The 23,134-nt window shown below is 36.9% G+C and overlaps 1 protein-coding gene across 10 annotated transcripts in view; it reads left to right on the top strand.

The window, feature by feature from the left end:
- KCNMA1 (potassium calcium-activated channel subfamily M alpha 1) overlaps positions 1–23,134 on the top strand; it is a 637,032-nt gene that overhangs the window by 326,741 nt on the left and 287,157 nt on the right. For all 10 annotated transcript variants that reach the window (XM_074232914.1, XM_074232913.1, XM_074232916.1 and 7 more), the window contains exon 5: positions 17,687–17,762. In XM_074232914.1, coding sequence (XP_074089015.1) covers positions 17,687–17,762 — 76 coding nt within the window. The remainder of the gene's footprint in view (positions 1–17,686; positions 17,763–23,134) is intronic.

The following is a 23,134-nucleotide window of genomic DNA, read 5'->3' as shown; positions in this document are numbered from 1 at the left end:
CTTCCTCATTCAGCCTCCTGTCTGCATCTTTGTGATGAAGAGGCTAGTCTGGAAAATCTCTAATTCTGAACCCAATTCCATGAAATGATAGGTTGTATTGAATGGTTCTCAAGTTCTCAGGATAGCCTTTAATTTATAGAAGGACCCTCAAGTCTCTTAAAACTTATAATACTGGGATTATCAGATCTCATGGGTTTTCCTGCAAATACTTTGGTTTTATGCTAAACCAGTCATTCATGCAGCATCATTTTTGCCCCAAATCAGTATTTAATTACCAGGAGGACAGTCCTGTACAGTCACACTACTAGATTAGAAGGACTTGGATTGTTTTTTTTTCTATGGTATGGTAATTGACCTCCAATGGCAGAATATCCACCAGAATTACAAAGAAGATGGCATAGAGAAAAGAAAGAGAAATGATGGACAAAAGGAAAGAAAATAGGGAACCAAAAAAGAAGAGGGAATTATTCTTTTTCCTAAAACAAAAGTGTGAAATGAGGCATCATTTAATAGCTGGCCTTAGAGTGCCATTCTGAGGACTTAGAAAAATCAAAATGCATTAACACTCTCTTCAGATCTTGAATGGTTTATAGCAGCATCTGAAATCTCTTACAGAATTATGACCTTGTAATTCACAGCTGGGTCGTATATTTTCCAACACACAGCATAATTTATGTACCAAGCCAGTTACTTAAAAATGAATTTTTAAAAGATATCACACAGCAGAAAATTCAAAAAGTTTTTTGTTTATTTGTTTTAAATGTTAGCCCAAGACTTTTTCTGCTAATAACTTAGTTGATTCAAGGGTATGCTCCAGAAGGTGAGGGGAAGCAGAAGTCACTTGGCTTCTTGATTGGTTCAAAATATCAGGCAAAATAATTCCCCTACCCTTTACCCTCACCACAGACACTTGGACATTTCAAGATCTAGGTATATGAGGTATGAGAGCCTGCCAAATGGAATTCCACATTCTTCTATGATATGCCTACTTCTGACCCTGACTCTATCCCTGAATGAGATATTCTTACAGTCATAGATTTAGAAATGGAAGAGACACTGGAGATCATTTCAATGTCCCCCTTTTTTTAACAGGTAAATAAACTGAGTCACTCTAGAGGTGTTAAGCTATTCAAGATCACAAAGCAATTCGTTCCTCTTTTATAGCCAATACTCCACTACCTCAGTGAAATTAGATTTCAAGAAGTTATGGGAAAGTTATCAACTGGGATCTAATTATAGGATTAAGAAATTATTGGAGGTAAAGATATGATAGATCCTGGGACTTGACTCTACTCCTTACTAGCTTAGTGATTAGCTTAATTTCCCTGGGTCTCAATTTCCTCACCTGTAAGATGGGGGCATTGGACTAGATGACCTTTAAAGGTCTTTTCCAGATCCAAATTCTAGAATCATATGAGATAAAATTCCTATATAGACAAGGGAAAGTTCACAATGATGTGACTTGTGAAAGAGAACAATTACTACTAGCAAGTGAAGTTCTGACCTTGACACGAACTTTCTGAATGATCTTGGCTAAGTCTGTTCATCTCTTCATACTCATTTCTGACAGAAATGGACAGTAAGGCTGACTCAACCTCAAATTTGAGAGGATAGAACCTAATGATTCTAATGGACTTCCAACATGTGGTGTTCTTATGATTTTTCCCTTTCTTCAATCATGTACAGTTGCTTGCCTATTTCCTTCTTTATGGTGCTTCTGCTTTTCTTCTTATCTCTTACTTTTTTTTGGCCTTTTTGATCAATTTCCATTTGTCCATTTTGTCCAAACCAATTCCATGGAATTGTTGGAAGTTTCTAAGCACCCTCTTTGAGTTTTTCAGGACTTGTCCATGATGCTTATGAAGAAATTCTAATTTCCATTAGTGGCTTCTCTCCTCACTTCTTTAAATATGGGTTCTCAGTTTAATAGTAATAATATTAATACTAATACTAATACTAATACTAATGCTGATACTAATACTACTAATAATAAAGCAGACATTTATATAGTTCACCATGTAGAGGCATTGTGCTAAGAGTCTTATAAATACTATTTAATATGATCCTTACAATAACCCTGTGAGGCAGGTGCTTTTACCCACATTTTTTCAAACAATTAGAAAACAGGTTAAATCACTTGTCCACTGTCATCCAGATAGTAAATGTCAGAAACCTGATTTTTAACTCAGGTTTTTCTGACTTCAGCCCTGATACTCTTTCCCCCATATCAAATGTTTCTCTGCTTTTTGTCCCACTGGTTCTTCCCATCAATCATCCCACCCAGATCTATGGAGCCTCTTTTTTATATTTCAATAGCAAGAACCATAATGATTCCAGAGCTTCCTTTCTTTAAACAAGAAGTCGCTGTCTTTGTGGGAACATTGACTTCATAGAGGGGTTGCTACATAGTTGTTCCCATTAAAGCTAATGAGACTTGGAAGATGGTTCTGCCTTCTTTTCAGAATCTTCCTAACTTTGGATATCATAATCACAACGAAATCCTGCCCATGCCAAGGTTGAATTGAGAGGTTCTCTTGGGTATGGCTCCAACCCATGGGACATTTAGAAAGTAATGTTCAACTGACATAAAAGTAAGTTAATATTATAGCTGGTCTTACATTAATGCTATGAAAAGTAAGCAGGAGGCAGCTAGGTGGTACAGTGAAGAGAGCACTGGCCCTGGAATCAGGAGGACCTGAGTTCAAATTCAGCCTCAGACACTTAGTAATTACTTAGCTGTGTGGCCTTGGGCAAGTCTCTTGACCCTATTGCCTTGCCAAAAGAAACCCTAAAAAACAAAAAACTGAAAAGTAAATAAATGAAAAATATCTGTGTGAGATGAACTAATGAGGGTAAGTAATTCTTTACCTGGATCTTGAATGAACTTCAGAATCTAAGCTATGGAGATCCTTCAGCCCTGCTGAGATAGGTGGAAACTATAGTATCATTTTTTGACATTTTTTTCCCCTATACTTTAGCATATTCTTCCCCTTCCTCATACTTGTACGCTCCCTTCACCTTAGGCAGGTCTTTTATCAAGTACTATTCAAGAAGTTCCTCCAACCTTCTTCTTTTTAGCTATCCCAAATACAAAGAAACAAACAAGGGAGAACAGAAAGGTATTAGTGATGGTGTGAGCTCCCTGGCTGGGATCTGTCCTTTGTGGGTCTCTCCTGCCTATAACAAGTGGACAGTCAGTATCAAAAATATTTGTTCCTGATGAATAATAAGAGGAGACAATTGTGGTATTCTTGGACTTAATGTTTTTCCAGGCCAGGTTAATATCTCCCTTGATTAGTGAGCTGCAATTAGTATTTGCCCAAAGATCTCTCAGAAAGTTTAGCCTACTGAGAAGTAGCATCTTGTTCCAAGCATTGTCTTCCTGGTGTGAGCACATCATTAAGAAATTAAACATTTTCATAGACTTTGTGCTCCTAGAAATAATACATTAGAAAGCATCTGTCCCAACCAGGAGGGCTAACTGTGGGGGACATAAGGACCACAGCAAGATTGATTCATTGTCATGTATATTTTTTAAAGGGAATGTTAGAATTTATATTATCTGGGGACTATATATAAAGTCTGGAGATTCTTCAGACATTGAGAGACTCCTCTCTTATTTTTGGGTTCATTGTGTTTCTTTCAGTAGTTTTTGGTAGAAGAAGCAGAGGTAAACTTTTGAGTAAATGAGGTTTGAGGATTATCTATGGACTTTAGCCTTCACTAAGCTCCCCCTCTTCTCATCCAATACAGCACTCAGCATCTTCATCTAGCAAGAGAATCCTTGATTACTTACAGCCTTGTGTTCTTGTTGCTGTTTTTTGTTAGAGTTTTGTCTCTCAGTCTAGACTGTAAGTAGAGAGCATTTCTTCTGACTCATAGGCCCTACCAGTCATGGCACTCAGGAAGGAATAGGAATAGGGATATGACTTGAGATTCCCCTGCATGCTGAACTCCTGAGGGAGGAAACTTTTATGAGAAGAGCTGCGACTTAGACCTTTAAGATGCTGACTAAAGAGAAATGACTTGCCCAGAATCACCTCACTGGTATGTGTTATAGACAGTACTGATACTTGTTTCCTTCTTTCCTTTCCTCTCTGCTTCCCATCTTCCTCCTCCCTCCTTCTTTCTTTGCTCCTTCCTTATATCCTTCCTTCCTTTTCTCCTTTCTTCATTTTTTCCTTTCTTTCCTTTTCTCCTCTCCCTCCTTCCCTTTGTTCCTCCCTCTTTCCCTCACTACAAACTCTTATTTAGTAAGTATTTAGTGAGTGCCTCTTCTGTGTCATAGAAACAATAGAAGATTTGGTTCTCACCATCAAGAAACATAGTCTGGTTAGAGAGACAATAGTTACAATCATTGGCTAAAAAGGAGGGCATTTTGATGAAGAGGAAATAACTGGCCTAATTAATGCCTGATTTGGATTCAAGTATCCAATTTAAGGATGCTCATCCCAGAATAATGGAGGGCTGATTTCCTGTTCAATACTATAACCTCATAGATATAAGCATTTGGTAAAGAAAAATAAAAGAAAAAATAGAGAGAGCCTATCATTTCTTTATGTCCTTGTTCATCTTGAGAGATAGAAGGAATCTGCCTGCGGTTGGTGATGAAGTAGCTGAAAACATTCTTATTTTCCCATAAAAATACCCGAATCTGGGATAAGACCCATTCATCATCTCGTTCAAGGCCTCTTCCTCATCGAAGCTCTCTGTTTGTTGGGACTTTTCTTATCCATGACTTGGATCCTATTGCTCATTATCCATGTTTTGGAGATCAATGATCATTGCTTAAGGGTAGTCTATCTTCATCAGAGAAAGACTTTGAAGACATTATATGCTTGCAAATAGTATTAGACAGATGCCTAGTATACATTGTATCATTCCTTCAAAAGCACACAGATTTCATAGCATATTCTTTTCAAATTTGAATTGGGGTGTAAACAATCAAATAAATACCAATCCTATAAAAAGTTGAAGGTATGGAGATCTGGACTTTGAATAATGAACTATCAATATTCAAAATCTATATCTTATAGGAATCTCCTCATGAACAAGGATAATCTGGGATTAGAAATACAACTATGTAGTGAGAAAATAAGGAGAGATTATGGGTGTAGAGGCAGAGAAAGGGGGAAATGGGATATAAAAGTATCATTTTTCGACTTGTGGTTTAAATAGTTTAAATGTGTGAATTTGACTCCATTTGCATGAACTTCTTAGTGGGTGAGCTACCTAGTTGAAAAGCTTTTTCCACCAAAGTTAATTCAAGTCTTTGATTGTGATCCCTATTGGAGTCTGCCTTGTAAAAGAGATTGAACTCAGGATTTCTCAGAGCCAAATTTGATTCTCTGTAGTAATCAAATCATCTCAGGTACCTTTTTATTTCACTTTGAAGGTAGATTCCTTGATGCCTTTTTGTTTCTTTCACATTTTCCCCTTATGAGTTTTCTCCAAGAATGCTGCCAATTCTATTTCTCTAATTATTAGGAAATTATTTCTAAGATGATATGGATATCTAGGTGACACAGTAGATAGAGCACTGGGTCTGGAGTCAGGAAGATTTGAGTTCAAATCCAGCCTTAGACACTTGCTAACTACATGAACCTGGGAAAATCACTTTAACCTTGTTTGCCTCAGTTTCCTCTCTATAAAATGAACTGGTAGAAGAAAGGGCAAACCACTCCATTAGCTTTGACAAAAAAACCTTCCAATAGAGTCATGATCACTAAGAGATTACTAAAGTGACTGAACAACAACAGGAAGGCATTTACCATTTAAGATTCTGCAAGGTTCCCAGATTGAGGCAATGTGATACAGTGGAAAGCCTTAAATTTTGACTTATAGGACCTGGGGTCAAATCTGCCACTTACTATTTATGTAAACAAATAATTAACTAGCATGTGGGCAGCAAGATTGGTACCTTATGGGACCTAGTATTGGGAAGGTCTGAGTTGAAATCCTGCCTCAGATACTTCCTAGCTGTGTGACCCTATAGAAGTCTCTGCCTCAAGTTCTTTTCTTTATAATGAGGTTAATAAAAGCACTTACCTTGCCGGATTGTCATTAAAATAAGATAAAATATTTGTAAAGCACTTGCAACCCTTTAAATGTCTATTATTATTAAACTTGGGGTAAGTTGTTACTTAACTTTGCTTCAATTTTCTTGCAGGGCAAAATAAGAATAATCTCTTTGGTCCCTTCTAGTTCTAATTTTATGAGTAACCAAGGAATACATCTTAACTAAATAATAAAACATTAAGAATAAGTATCTAGGCAGTCCCTATTAATCTAAATTGCATGATTCAGTAGGGCTCAGGGGCCATATGTCCATGGCCCAGCCAGTGGAGCAGGCTTAGAGGGGATTATTTCTATTACTTTTCAATAGGTTCAGGTTTACGTCACCCTGAGTGGGGAGGGAAAGAAGGGGGAGACAGACTAAAACAAATCTGAATTTTTGGACAGATCCACAGTCTGAGAGACCAAGTAATCTTTCAGAGGCTTTACCTCACAGTCAAAATGAAAGAGTCTTAAAAAGGTGTTTGATTTCAAATAGAGACAGATTAGAGTAATAGTAAAGATCTGGGCATAGAGAGTCAAGAAGACTGGGGTTCAAAATCTGGGGGTATTGCACTCAGGCCCTGCTATTCACATAACTTTTGTGTGCCTCAGGTAATGTCCTTTTATTTAGACTAGTTGAGATCTGCTGCTTCATGAAGGGCTTCCCATCTTGGAAACTGAGCCACAAAGGATTGAAATAGAGACATTTTCCCTCCTATTTCCCTTGCCTCATTGATCAAATTGGAGAAGACTGTTGAGTCCAATGTTCAATATGAGCTTTGAGGGATTAGACAAAATCTAAGACAGAAATACTAATATAAAAGGCCAGTGTAATATGATAGAAGAATCAGAGAGACTTGAGTTCAAATCATGTACTTAACTAGCTATTGTGATCTTGGGAGAGTTCTTTTATTTTTCAGCCTTAGATAATATTTGTAGAATCTACTTCATAAGATTAGGATGGAAATTATTTGGGGAAAATGTGTATATCTTTTATTTTACATCATTTTCATTTCAAAATATTTGCCATTCTTGCTCCTACCCTATCTGAGAAAGCCATCTCTTAAATAAAGAATAGGAGAGAGAGAGAGAGAGAGAGAGAGAGAGAGAGAGAAAGGAAGAAGAAAGGAGGAGGAGAAAGACAGAGAGAACTAATCAATATACAAACTGAATGCAGTGTCCCACACTTTCTCTCACCTTGGACAAGGAAGGAAGATGCATTCAGTAGATACCTCTTTTCCCCATTTATTTCTAATCCTAAGGCTTGTTGTTATGTTGACCACCTAAAAGGAAGAAAACTCTTTTGTTAAATTTTGGAGTAAAAGACGTTTGCCTCACCAGTTCTTCCTAGCTCTCCATCTGCAGCTGTTTTTTGTTTCTATCCCATTTTGGGTGCCTGAAATTTGTGGTCTCACTTTCTCTCAGTCCCATAAAAATAAGCTCTTAGATCTTTCATTCATACAAGCCATAAACAATGGATAATGTTTAAAGTGTTGTCTTTGCAGGGAAGGAAATATATTTCAATGGGCATATTAGATGCAAGTGGGTGAAGTTTTAATGGCATTTCAAACGTGGCCCAGCTGGTGATTTGAGTAAGAATTGAGAATCACTTGGTCTCAGATTATGTCAAAGAAATTTTCACTTGTTTTCCCAATCTTAAGGCTAGTTCCACTTTATTTTACAATTATTATTAATTTTAAAAATATTGTCAGTTGGCCCATGGGGCAGACAATGAGCATGTTCAGAATTAATTATCTGTAAATTTCATTTATTGAGTCATCCAGCTTTCTTTGACAATAGCTCTCAACAAATATTGTTAAATGAGTGAATAAATAAATGAATCAATTGATAAATAGAAACTTTTTGTTCTGAACCATTTTCCTAGGGAAGGATTTGAGTCCCCCCCTCCTTCCCTTCCCTGGGGAGTACAAGAAAACAAAAGGGTTTAGCATAGTTACTGAAAATATAAAGTGTGAATGCGCTTGGGAGAAGAATTGGAAGGGGTTCACTGCATGCTGCAATAGAAAGTCCAACTGAGATACACATTATGTAGACATATATTGATGAGCAAAGCACTTAGTAATCTTATTTTTATTTGATTGCAAGGCAAGCAATTGAAAGACATATGGTAGAACGGAAGAAGTCAATATAGATTCTCATGGCTTTTTTTGCAATAGATATGATCTTGAGTAGTTGAAAATAAGTCACATTTTTGCAAGTAGGATTACATTTTAAAAATAGCATCTTGCTATTGATTGAAGTGATGAGGATAATCCTTTTCAACAAGAGAGAAATCATTCATGATGTAAATAAATGCTTCCTCATTTATCTGTTTGGGGAAGCTAAGTCTTGTGTGTATCAATATTCCTTATTTTAAAAAAGCTAGCACAATGAAAATAGAGAGGTGAAGTGATTTGTAACCCAACTTATGAGGAAGAGAGCTACTATCAGTACTCTGAATTCATCTTCTCTATCCTTGCCTCTACATCATGAGGCTGTGGAAATAAGGTGAACTGCAGTCATTAGGAGGAAGTTGTATGGAGGGCTCCTTTGAGTTAGAGGTTGATTTGACCACAGAATAATTCAGAATTGTAGCATTCATCAGGAATCCACAGAATTCCTTCTAGGAAGTTACATTTTAAGTTAATGTCATATGCCATCAGAGACAGAATTCCTGATATTTACTAGCTGGATGACCATTGGAAAAGAACATTTTTTGAGTCTGAATCATACTTATAAAGGCTTATTAGATAAGATATGGACACATTGTCATCCATGATTTTGAATACCAAGTGATAAAACACATGAATTGATCCATAAAATCTAAAAGGATATAGATCAATGATATTTGTGATGGACTTTAATTTATCTATTCATTCAGAATAAGATTCTATGCTAATCTAGGGTTGGTGAGGATAGTGATATAAAAATATATGACATGGATCCTTATCTCAAGAAGCCTGTATCATATGGAATGCCATAGTGGAAAGAACTCTGATTTAAACTGGGAACCCTAGGTTTAAATCTTACCTCTGCAATTTATTACAATGGAATGGTGATAAGAAATTGTAAGAGCATGGGTATTTCATTGAAGCTCTCTGAGCCTCAGTTTTAATATATGTAAAATGAGTGTTTTGAGATCCCTTATGTATAATCTCATGGAGGTAGTTTAGCATAGTCACCAAAGAGCCAACCCAGAAACCCTGAAGAAACCTTAGATCCTGTGACCCTCATCAGAGAAGGATGAACCAAAGACAAGAGACAGAGGGAGAAATTACTTCCGATTGGGGTAAATGAAGCATTTACTACTCCCTGACTCTCAGTTTCTCCATTTAAAAAATAAAGGTGCTAGATGAATTATTTTTTAAGGTCCCATTCATATCCAAGTATGTCGGTTAGGACAACAAAGTGATTTTTTAAGCTGGGATTTGTAGAAAGGAAAGATTTGAGTAGAGATGGCTATGAAGTACGATGGATGCTATTCTAGTTGGAGAAAAGAGCATGAACAAATAGTAGAGTGGGTACAAGACAGGGCTGGTAGGGGAATAGCAAGTAAACCAGTTTTATTTAGGGAGAGTTTGATATAAGAAATTAACAGGCTGGAGAGGTCATTTGGGACCATAGTACAGAGAGTCTTGAATACAAGATTAAAGAACTTGGACTTTTTCAGTTTTATTTCCTTTCATTAATTTCCCCCTCCCACATTTATTTAAGCCTGGCATGTTAGGAATGGACGCCACAAAGAAGACATGAAATTATTCATGTTATAGAGCTATAGGTCAAATTCACTGAAGAAGGGTAGGTCACAGTATAATAATAATATCCATGTGAGACACAAACTCCTTGCCAAGAATTCATTCTTTGTTTAGCAAGAATGGTTTTGGAGCAGATTCTCTATGAATGCCACATTCAATGACATCAGTGGCAAGAGGAAGTCCAAGAAATGTCAATAGTTGTCCAGGAAGTTCTTCTTTACTCCTTAGAGTAACCCCCAGCTCTAAAGGAACTTTATCTAAATCTTTATCTAAAATCCTCTGCATTTCATTAAGAGCTGTGATCATTTTAGGATTAGCAAAGGGCTTGGGAAAGAGATAGAGAAGAAGAGATGGGAGGGAATTTCCCATATTTATTTTTTCTCTTGGTAACCTTTGATTGAGGAATTTCCCATATTTATTTTTTCCTCTTGGTAACCTTTGATTGGAGTTCGATGATTTCAGTATCTACAAGGATCAAAGAAATGGCCATGCAGGTCAGGCAAAGTAGCACTCCTTCATCTCCCTGTCTGTACATATCAATGAGATGTGTCCTATCACCATAATTATTTTTGGGGAGGGGAGAAGGGCAGAGGAGGGAGTAAGTTCTAACATTTTCTCTTCCCATCCATGTGACCTGTGTTCCAAAGGAGCTTACATGATAATATCCAGATAGATGCTTGTGGATAATCTCTAGGACATCATGGATCAAATCGGCCTCTCTCTGCCTCCTGTCACTCTGATAGGGCTGTATCCAACCAGATGCTCTGTTCGTGGTGGGGATGTTTTGAAATTAAGTGAAGAAGGGAGATAAAGCAAAGGGAAGGAAGGAGGCAGGAAATGCTTTCTCCTTACTCCTTTTCAGCAGTGGATTAGGAAGCAGCATCCTTCTCGCCAAGTTCTGGGAAAGAAGTAGGATTCAGGACTCTTCTCAAATTTGGGTCCCTCCAAGCAATATTTCTGAAGGAAGATTGAAAATTATATCTGTTCTTGACCCAGACACCCCTGGGAGGACTGGAACCATGATTCCTAGTAAGATTTTGGTACACCACCACCCACCCAGAAGTACACATAGTGAACCAGGTAGATTGCCATATCGTCGCAAAAAATCCTTGGGAGATTTGTTCCAGAATGGATACAGGGTGAAGTCAGGACCCCATGCTCCAGGCAAGGAGGAAGAAAACAGTTTTCGACGTTCTCTGGCAGCCTGCTGCAGGGTCAGCTTCTCCTGGGGTAAGGTTTTGCCCTAGCAGGGCTTCTCTAACTAAAAGAAATATCTAATACTTCCAGAGGGTGTCCTGGGAAAGAGATGCCCTAGCTCAGTGTTTGATTTCCTTTTACTGGGATAATGTGTTCAGGTGTTGGAGTTATCCACTTGTCTTACCCTTACCCCTTTCCTTTGTATACCCACCTTGAACAAGTTGGACAGGAGGCTAATTCTATCTTTTTAGAAGAAAGGAACCATTCTCTAGAGTCGGAGAACAGAACTGAGTTAGTTTAGTGGGGTCCCGATCTGAGGAACATTGGTGAAGTGTGCAAATTTCTAGGTGGTCATTTGCTACCATGCTTTTATTTCCTGGTTAAGTAAGGATGGAGGTTTCTAATAAACCACATGGTTCTTTATGGGGAGATTCAATGCTGCTCTAATACTCTGATACAGTAATATCATTCTTGCCAGTAACTATGATATTTTCATTTTTTTTTACACAGAAAAGTAGCAAGAGAGTTCTCTGAATAGATTTAATATTAACTGTAATTATGAGGAAATGTGGCACAGTTTCTAGGGAGCTGACATTGAAACCAACAAGTTTTGGTTTCAAATCTCACCTCTGATATTTCAGCTCACTCTGTCTGTGTGATTCTGAGCAAATCACCTGGCTTCTGAATTCTGTTGGATAATAAATTTCAGAGAGAAAGCATCCATCTATGTTGAAAGATGGAGTTTTCTCACTTGGGATGCCTCCATAGTAATGAGATAATAGATCCATTCTTTATTCCTCTCCAAATTGTATTGTAGAGTAGCTACCTGTGTTATATAGAGAAGGGTCATATGTGTGTCTTCATATGTATATTTATATATGTATATACATGTATATATGGTCAAATCATTTCAAAATGGAACCACCTATCCATAACAGAATCATCATCAGGTATAGCTGGTTTGTAACATGGGATGACAGTCCTGGTAATCAGGACCAGAAGCTCATGGTCCCATCATATTATGCTTTTTGAATCTCCATCATGGGCAATCTGGGACACCATGATCTGCTGTGACAATTGGTTCCTCTATCTGGTAGAATTGTATTTTACATATCCTTAGCTTTCTTTTCACCTGTGAGTATCAATGTTAACAGTTTGGGTCAGACACCCTCGTGATGATGCATTACATAGATTTGCAGAGTGATATATAGGAGGACAGGAATTTGAATCCAGACTCAGACTCTTGACTCTTAACTAGCTGTGTGACCTTGGGCAAGTCACTTAACCCAGGTTGCCTCTATTCAGGGCCATCTCCATATTTGGCCACTGGACGCAGGTGACTCTGGAGGAGAAAGTGAAGTTGGTGACTTAGCACAGCAACCCCCTCACTCGGATTCAATTCAAATATTTGTCATGGCATCACTTCCCTGAAGTCGTGGTCTTCTTTGAAAATGAAAGACAAACATTATTATTATTAATTTAAGTTTCATTTTTCAAAAAAGTCTTATTTTGTGATATCACGTTTTTATACTGTTTTCAGTTTCTGAATATATCCCTTCTTTGGGGCAACTAGATGACACAGTGGTTAGAGCACTGGCATTGGAGTCAGGAGTACCTGAGTTCAAATCTGGCCTCAGACACTTAATAATTGCCTTAGCTGTGTGACCTTGGGCAAGTCACTTAACCCCCATTGCCTTGCAAAAAAAAAAAACAACCACCCCCTCTGACTCTTTCAGTTCTCCTTCCTCACTGACCATTTCTTAGTCCCCTTTGCTAGATTTATCTCCTCACCCTTACTCATGGATAGTCTTCTTGCTTCTGCCCAGGGAACCACATTTCTCAGATGAAGTTTTCTTCTGGGTGTAGCACAGCTGAAAGACAAACACACACACACACACACACACACACACACACACACACACAAACACACATACATATGCAAATATGCAACCCTCATTTGAACCTCTAATTAATTTGGGCACTAGATCTGTGACTTGATTTGTGATTTCACTATCACAGGGAGTTCCCAGGTGAGGAACCCTCTTCTATCAGTGATGGTCAGCCCCTTTTCTGAAATTTATAGTGCTACAGAGATTCCTAGATCAATGAGAAGTTAAATGGCAATATTATTAATATAATTTTGCAGACACAGAAAGTAAAAATCATTGAATTTCAGTGCCCTGTTCATCCAGGTTTGCACTGCTAGTATACAAAGAAGGTAAGATGAACCAATATCTTTTTAACTTTAGGACAAGTACTATTGTGTTACTCTGGGTAAATCATTTAATGTTTCTCAGTCTCAGTTTCCTAATAAAATTGGATAACAATCTTCCCTCCTCCTCCTCCTCCTCCTCCTCCTCCTCCTCCTTTCTTCTTCTTCTTCTTCTTCTTCTTCTTCTTCTTCTTCTTCTTCTTCTTCCTTCTTTCTTCTTCTATTATTATACCATCTATACCATATCATACCATCAGAGTCAGATGATGTCTTCATCACGAAATATTCTTTTAATATAATTTTATGGATACTTTTTGTTTTTATATCATCTGCATTTATAAAATATACTCCCTTTCTTCTTCTTGTAAAGAATCTCCAATAACAATCATACAAACGAAGGGAATAATTTCATCTAGATATCATGTTGAAAAACATCTACCATTATACTCAGTCTTTCAGACCATAGTACATCACTTCTATAAAGTATGGAGAGTGATGCCTTTACATAACTTATCATTGTGGATAGGTTGGGCTTGATTATTACGATTTCACAGTATTCTATTTTGATTAGATGGTTGACTTTTCCCATTTATATTGCTTTAATCATTGGATATATATATATATATATATATACATATATATGTATATATATATCAGTTCACTTAAGTTCTTGAATTCTGCTCTTTAGTTATAATTTCTTACAGTACAGTAGTGAGCATCTTCTTCGTTTCTTGTTCTTTGATAATAAAAAAGTGCTACTATAAATATTTTGGAGTATATACCTCATAGTGGGATACAAGGGTTAATAGGCATGTATATTTTAATCACTTTCCAAATTTTCTTCCAGCATGGTTGGACCAATTCAATATCTCACCAACAATTGTATATGGAAGCCTGCTTTTGTGCAAACCCTGCAACATTAACAAGAACATTCTTACCTTATTCAATAATAGACTCATTATTTTCTTTAGCTTAATTTATGCTCAGAGTTTAGATACAAAGACTAAATATGGCACTTTTGTATGAGGAAGACTTCCTAAATATGAATGCCCACTTAGCATGTCAATAGCGTGGACCTCAGAACCATATGTTCTGATCACTAGACCACTGACCTGGCAGGTGTTGTTGCTACCCATTCCTCAGATAAAGAATGGATCTCCATGGCAACTGCTCATAATTCTCTCTCCCCCCCACCCCCAGTAGTTGTGACCTATAGCTAAGCTCCTGGTTTTACTAAAATGAGCCCTAGGAATTAGGGGTTATAAAATCTAGTCCTAAATCTGCCATCAATTTGATTTTTTGACCTAGAACTATGCACTTCTCTGCTCTTAATGTTCCATTAAAAAAAAAATTTCCGATAGCATAGTTTTACACAATTTTCAGTTTCTTAATATATACACCTCCTTTCTGTTTCTTCCCAGGGATTTATATTTCTCTCAGGAAGTTTTTCATCTGGATGAGGCATGACTAATGGACAAATCACTCCCTTGCTTTTTGTTTTTACTATAGGTTGACTTAGTTGGCTAAGTTCATTCACTTTAGTCCTTCTCTAAGTGGTACTTTCCTCAGGGCTGATTCTTCTTGGGGCTTGGCTGCAGACTTGATTGGTATATTTTATTATTTTGAAGCTAACAAAGTTATAATCTATCCCAATCTATTTTGAATACCTAAGATTGGGAAAAATTAGATACAATGGGGATTTTTTTTTAGGATTTTGCAAGGCAAATGGGGTTAAGTGGCTTGCCCAAGGCCACACAGCTGGGTAATTATTAAGTGTCTGAGATCGGATTTGAACCCAGGTACTCCTGACTCCAAGGCCGGTGCTTTATCCACTGCACCACCTAGCCACCCCTACAATGGGGATTTAAGAAATCTAGACACTATCCACTTATAGCTACTTGTTGATGGTCCAGATTTGGGGGGAGGGAGGTGGAGGAGGGGATGAAGCTAGTAAAGCAGAATCTGCAGCAATCTCTAACTCAACCTTTTTATCTACCTGCAAACCCACATCATTTCTTTCTCCATATTCAAAAGCCACCAGGGAGAGAGAGTTCTACTAATGTGAGTCTTATGCATACATACTCAGTTCTGATTCAATACAATCCAATAAAAAGTTTTCTATCACCATGCAGTAAACTGATAAGAGGCAGTCAGAAGGAACCTGAGCATGCTGTAAAGCCCAGGAAAGGACCACTCCATTGTATATGCTCAGAAGCACAATCATCAAACCTTCCTTCATAGGTTAGATTTCATGAAGCAGAGGAAATTGTTTATGTTTTAAGGCCTGGGTGTTCATTGTCTAATCTCCTATTATTCCTGCTTCTGTTTAATTCACTTTGTGCCAGTTCATATAACTTTTCCATACTTTAAAATGTCATTCTGGACAGCTCAGTAATATTCTATTATATTCATGTACCGTATTTTGTCTAACTATTTTAAATTGAGAGATGTATATATTTTGTTTATAATTCTTGGATGCTAGTAATAACAGTATTAATGCAAGATATCTACACATATTCTACCCTCCCTTTCATTGCAAGACTCCTTGAAAAATAGTCTCTAACTCAACTTTTATTTCCTCTCTTCCCATTCACTTTTCAATCTTTTCCAAAACTCTCTCTTCCTTTGGTTACTGTGAAACTACCCCCTCTGCCTCTTTCAGTTCTCCTTCCTCACTGACCATTTCTTAGTCCCCTTTGCTAGATTTATCTCTTCACCCCTACTCATGGGTAGTTACCAAAATTGATTTTCTTCCTTTGTATAGGCTCTCCTCCATTTCTGAAATATTCTCCCTACTTACCTCTATCTTTTAGAATTTCTTATTTCTTTGAAACCCAACTCATTGCTATTTTCTGGAAGTCATTCCTGTTCCCCTTATTTTGAAATATCCTTTCCTTACTCCTGAAATAATTACACCTATAATTATCTATTTGCATGTTGTAACCTCCCTGTAAATTTAATCTCTTTTATGGGCTAGAACTATTGAGGGGGTCATAGACTTAGATCTGCAAGAGATCTAGTGGTCACAGCAATGGGGGGAATAATCTGCAAAACTAATTCCTTGATGTTACCAAAACCAGATTAATTTATAATCGGTACAATATAATGTAGATAATACTAATTTGTTATTCTATGACAATATGATTATTTGGGATCTCCTTCCATTTGAGTTGGCATCCCTTATCTAATCTAACACTTTCATTTTTACTGTTGATGAAATTTCAACTTTGCCTAAGGTTATACAGGTAGTCCATAGTAGGGTTGGGCTTTGAAACCAGATTCCTCATTTCAATCCCTTAACTCGGTCTTTGTATATTTGGTAGATAAAACATGCTTTGTACCTTTTTAAAAATCACACATAATTTTATTTATGTGGGGAACTCATGGTAAGGAATTTCTTCATAGATTTGTAACTTTTCTTTAACATAAAACTATGAAGAATTATTTGGGGTTACTGAGAGATATGTTGTTTGCCCAGGGTACAAAATGTAACATATGTGTCAAAGATCCGACTAGAATTCAGGTCTTCCTTGACTCCAAAGCTGACTTTCTGACCACTATATTCCAATGTCTTTTATATGTAAGGAGTTTTTTGAACTAGAAATTACCAGATGACCTTAGAGTGAACTTCATTCCCCTGACCTTGAGTTTATTTCTCAAGGTTTTTACTTCTACTACTCTCCCATAGACATCTTTCTTTCCTTTTGTCCCAAATGCCAAAATTACTAACTATGACTCTACTATTATTCTTTCTTCTATATTCTAAGAAAAAATGTTTTTTTTAAATACAAAAGCAATTTTCTAGCAAGGAGATGAAAAATAGGAAAAAAAATTCATGTTCAAGTTTAATGGGACATCAACCATCTCAGATTTAGAGGGATTGGAGGCAGAGAACATACAATTTTGTAATTCTAGAAAAGAAAAACTTGCCTCATCTAGTAAAGCCCATTTTGTCATGTCTAATAAGAATATTAATAAAGTAATAATGTTTATAATAAACTCAGCAACCCATCAAAATGAGGCCATAAGATCTCTTGATAATCTGCTCTCAGCACTGAGATTTCTCTGAGCTGTCAGAATCCTCACTGTTGTTCCAGAGAGAAAATCCTCCCTTATACTCAGGGTGACTAGCTGGGGAAGAGTTCTTTGCAAGCAGCGTCAGATGTCTGAGGATGATTTGCTAGGCTGGTCTGGGCTGGGCTGATCTAGACTCTGTCAGAGCTCTCTCTTCAAGGACTTTCTTCTCAGAATCAGGACATCTCTTGGTCAGGTATCTGACCAGTTTAATAACGTGAGGTTGAAGTCGATCAGGACTCAAAATGAAGGAACGATTCAAAGGTACTGGCCAGCCCACCCAGCGCCTACTTCACATCCCATTGACCTTGGCAGTCATAAGTCAGTTGGCACAGTGAGTACATTGTAAACGACCCCCTAAAATAATACAACTCCATTTCTTTCTTCTCAGGTTTGAGATTTCTGAGAGCTCTCAGGCTGATACAGTTTTCAGAAATTCTGCAGTTTCTGAATATCCTTAAAACAAGGTAAGCTGACTCATTGCTATTGATCTGCCTCATTCCAGTACTTGTCATCCAGTTGTAGATATCCAGTTGGGAGTGGGTTATCAACATTTAGAACCCTTAAGTCCTGTGTCATTATAGATATACTATCTAATGAAAAAGTAAGAGAAACTGAGGTAGTACTGTAAAGAATGGAAATAGTGCAAGACAGGAAAGTTCAGAATTAGGGACTTTTCTTCCATCGGAGCTTCCAGGGTAGAAAAAAAAGAGGATATATGTTTGAACGTGGCTGCAGCTAATACGTTCTTTTTGTTTATTATTTTTAGAAAATGTTTTTATAAATGCAACTGTTTTCTTAAAAGTAGTAAGACCATTTCCTAATATATCACCCATCCCTTGACAAAACTTTCCCATGTAATAGCACTGACAAAAATATTGTCTGAAAATATATAGAATAATGGGATTAGATTCAAAGTTGAAAAGAACCTTAGAAGTCATCTGGCTCATCCCTTTCTTTTTATAGGTAAGGAAGCAGGGACTCAGAGAGGTGAAGAAAATTGTTTAATGTCATGCAGGTAGTAATTGTCAGAAGTGAATTTTAATCTTGGTCCATGCCTCTAAATGTAGGGCTCTGTCCCTTTATACTGCACTAGCTCCCAGTTGTATATATATACATAGGTGAAAACTGATCAGCATGGAATCTTTAGCTTCTTCATTTTTCTGATCTGGGCAGGTTTGGCCTTCTTTAGAAATCCTGGTAGCATACTCTTTCACAGGGGCTCACCTAATTCTCTGTAAACATATGATCAGTTTTAACCCTACAGTAGATTAGAACTCACACACTCAAGTGATCCAGTTATGTCAACTTCCCCAGATAAAGGCATCAAAAAACATGCTCTTAGCTTTCAGTTACATTGGGTACTCATAGACTCTTGACAGTCTATTCCTTTTTTTTGCAAGGCAATGGGGTTAAGTGGCTTGCCCAAGGCCACACAGCTAGGTAATTATTAAGTGTCTGAGGTCAGATTTGAACTCAGGTGCTCTATCCACTGTGCAACCTAGCTTCCCCTACAGTCTATTTCTTTTTAGGATTTATAGAGAGTTTCAATTTTAAAAATAAATATAGGATAATAGGAGATATAGACTCAGAGTTCTAAAAACACTCCTTTCCCTTGAACTTCTCAAAAAAAGTTGAGATTTACAACTTCCTATATTCTCAATTTTATCCATTACAATTAATCTGAATTCAGTTGATGTTTAGTATCATTGTTATTTCATTATAATAATCAATGTATGTACAATTCTCTTGGCAATCAGTAATTTCTCCATGAGTTGTATTATTTACTTTGAGATGGTACTCAGATAATGACCATGACCATTTATCATGTTGTTGTTATTTGGTTGTTTTCAGTCAGATCTGACTCTTTGTGACCCCATTTAGGGTTTTCTTGGCAAAGATACCAGAATAATTTGCCATTTCATTTTCCAGTTCATTTGACAGATGAAGACACTCAGTGTTAAGTGACTTGTCCAGAGTCACACAGCTAATAAATATCTGAGACCAGATTTGAACTCAGGAAGATGAGTTTTCCTGCCTCAAGGCTTGGCACTCTATCATTGTGGCACCTAACTGCCCCATTTAACATAGGTGATATCTAATGAAAGACAAGAGCCTATGCTTAGGAATTAGGAAGATCTTGCTGCCATGTTCTAAACAGCTTTGAATTAAAAACCAAACATTACTCAAAAGAGAAGCAGTATCTTTTGGATGGCAATCACAAACCTTCCCTCCCTCCTCCAGCAAAAGGAAACTTGTTTCATTTCAGAGTATATTTTTGATTGTCATTTTTTCTCAAAGAAAAAAACCCAGTGAGTTTTTTGGGGGTGAATTGAATTTAAGGGAAAGCTTAAAATTGATTCCTATTGTAAAACTTGCCTAGGAAGGTCTTCCTCTGGTGACAGCTGTGGAACACAACTTCCCAGTTCTTGAGAATCTTGGGAAATGGAAAAGGATGCAAAAGCATAGACCTAAGAAAACTTTATAACCCAGTATGTTTTTCAATCTGCCTTAAGATACTTAATAGGAAAAAATCAGAGCAGACTCTTATAAACTGTAATCCTAATCACCTAAGATAAAGATGCCATAATCATTTCCTTCCCTCTCCTTCTCTCTTTACTAGATTTCCACTCTGAATCCCTGACAGATTCAAAGAGTGAATTGTCAGCTCTCAGTTATCTACTTTGTGTGTTAAGTTTTCAATTAGCAGAATTCTGGGTGGGGGGGAGAGAGAGTAGTGAGGTTGAAGTCATTGATGAAATGATTCATAACATGAAAGTCATTAGTTTGTTTTCAATCTCTGTTATCCCAGATTGCAATGATCAATCTTCTGGGTATGGAAAGTGGTAAAACTCAACTTTTTTCTAGAAAGTTCAAGGGAAAGAAGAATTTTCAAGAATTCTGAGTATGGGTGACCAATTATCCTGTTTATTTTGTAAAGTGAGATTTTTTTTTCCTTTTCTTTCATCTAGAGAGGATTATTTTGATTTCCTTTTCTGGTCAATGTTCATATGGATTATTTGGATCCAAGTTGGAATAGAGCCTTCTGAGCTCTTATTGGTCTTATCCACCACAGGCAGACATATTGTACTTTGGCTCCAAGATTGTGATGCAATTTTGGTTCTTGTAAGAAAATAGGGTTCCTTCTTTTTATTGATGCAAAATATTATTTATAAAGAAAATCCTTTATTTCCTAAAAATGTCTTAATAGTCCCACTCTTAGAGCCCTTGGAAGGCCCTACTTTTCCTTTGGTTTTGAAAAAGAACACTGTTTCACTAAAACTAATTTTTAAAATATAGTTTTGTCTGTTCTAGGAAAGCCATAAACTTCCCATGGGGACACCATAGCCTAGAATAGAGTTAGAGTCTCAACATGGGGAGGAAAGTGTTTTCCTTCTGAAAAATTATTACTTAATTATTTCAGCAAAGCTTAAGCCAAGGCAAAGGAGGAGAATAGGATCATGAATTTAAGATTGGAAGGGAACTTGGAAATCATATAGTTAAACCCCTCATTTATAGTTGAGATAACTGAGACCCAGAGAGGTTAAGTCACTTGCATAGTCATAATGCTCAGAAATGGCCTAGTTATGATTTGACCTTGGCTTTCTGATCCCAAATAAATATTCTTTCAGTTAGGTCACATAACTCACTACCTAATTCCAAAAATCATAAAATAATGAACTTTAATTATATATATATATATAATTAAACTTATATATATTATATATATATTATATATATATATATATATATGGTTGTGTGTGTGTGTGTGTGTGTGTAACAGACCACATAGTAGGCCTCCATGCAGTTTGGTAATCATTCTCTTTGGGGTTTTATTTACCCCAAAATTTTTCTTTCCTGAGAAATTAGTTTAGAATTCATCTGGTCATCTCATTCCTATTAAAGCTCTCCTTTGGGGGGTGGCTAGGTGGTGCAGTAGATAGAGCACTAGCCCTGGAGTCAGGAGAACCTGAGTTCAAATTCAGCCTCAGACAATTGATAATTATCTAGCTCTGTGACCTTGGGCAAGTCATTTAATCCCATTGCTGCACAAAAAACAAAAAACAAAAATAAAAGCTCTCCTTAGTCATTGATGTTCTTTTATGCCCAAGGGTCTCACTATCAAGTGATTATAACCAAATCAGCCCTTCATTTAAATGAAATGATCTTAGAGATTTCTGAGCAAATATTTGACTGATCATAGACTTTCTCTGAATGGTTCAACTACTAATGCTGACTCTTCTTTTCTACCTATTCCCATTCCCAGATTCCAAAGAGGGTTGGCTATTTAGAGCATAGGAGATAGGAAGCACAGTCAAACCAATAAACTAACGAAAGTTATTGTCTCTAACATGAAAAATGTTTGACATAATTGTTAGTGAATAACCTATATCAAATTATTTGCTGTCTTGGGGAGGAAAAAGAGGGAAGGAGAAAAAAATGAGGTACTCAGTATTTCATAAAAAATGACTGTTGAAAACTATCTTTACATGTAATTGGAAAAAATTAAAAATAAAATATAAGTTATTGTCTCTAATTCCAAAGAGGGCGGCTTTCATGAGAAGAAAGATATCTCAAAGGTAGAACTCAATGATTCTTAAATCTCAAAAACAGAGGAAAGGGAATGGAAGGGAATAAGTATTTATTAAGTGTCTACTGTGTACTGGCATTGCACTAAGTGATTTACAGTTATTATCTCATTTGATCTCTATAACAACCTTGGGAGGTAGGTTTATAATTGAGGAAACTGAGGCAGAAGTTAGGTGGTTTGCCCAAGATTACACAGCTAGCTAGATTTGAATTCAGATCTTCCTTTTCTTTTTCCTGTTCTACATTAACAAAGCAATTTTGGATCTTCTTTGAATAAATCCTACAAGGATAGAAAAGAAAATGTCCTTAAACATCATTGAGAGAGATGGAGGTTAGGTATGCGTAAGGATTTTTAAAAAAATTTTTTAAGTTTTTTGGCTTTTTTTTTTTTTGCAAGGCAAATTGAGATTAAGTGGCTTGCCCAAGACCACACAGCTAGCTACTTATTAAGTGTCTGAGGCTGGATTTGAACTCAGATACTCCTGACTCCAGGACTGGTGCTCTATCCACTGCACCACCTAGCCACCCCCATAAGGATTTCTTGATGGAGTTATATACTACCTTGGAATTGTTTATTGTGTTAGGCTGGGGAAATTTCTTCAGAAATTGTTATTTCTTTGCTTCATTATCTCTGTTGATACGAATTTAAATGAATATTTCACCAGAATTTCTCCATTGGGAAGGATCTTCTTTAATTGAACATCATATACTGAGGTTGAAGTCCTTGATGAAATGATTCATAACATGAAAGTCATTGGCTTGTTTTCAATCTCTGTTATCCCAGTGATCCCTGAGCTAGAGAGAGAGAGAGAGAGAGAGGCAGAGAGACAGAGAGAGTGGGACAGGCGCAGCTGGGTGATGTAGTGGATAGAGTACCCAAGTTTAGCCTCAGATCCATAACACTAACTTAGCTATGTGATGTTGGGCAAGTCACTTAACCCCATTGACTTATCAAAAAAAAAAAACAGAGACAGAGATATTTTAGAGAACAACAGGAAAGTAGCCAGTGTCTATAGTGTTTCAAGGAGAAAGAGAATAAAAAGTCAAATCTCCTCTACACCGTCATCACCAAGCCTATGCCCAGTGCATCCATGCGTGGTCAAGGTTACTACCTTTAAAGTCAGGTTACTATTTCCTGTGTAATGTGAACTGAGCTTTGTCCATTGTCCAAATAAGTCTGAATCTGTTGAGCAGAACTAAGGATTTTAGAAAATAATTATTCTTGAGTCACAGCTGAATCTGTTCCTCT

Source organism: Macrotis lagotis, chromosome 4 (assembly GCF_037893015.1).
Source record: "Macrotis lagotis isolate mMagLag1 chromosome 4, bilby.v1.9.chrom.fasta, whole genome shotgun sequence".
Taxonomy (NCBI): domain Eukaryota; kingdom Metazoa; phylum Chordata; class Mammalia; order Peramelemorphia; family Peramelidae; genus Macrotis; species Macrotis lagotis.
This window is presented reverse-complemented; position numbering and strand designations above follow the sequence as displayed.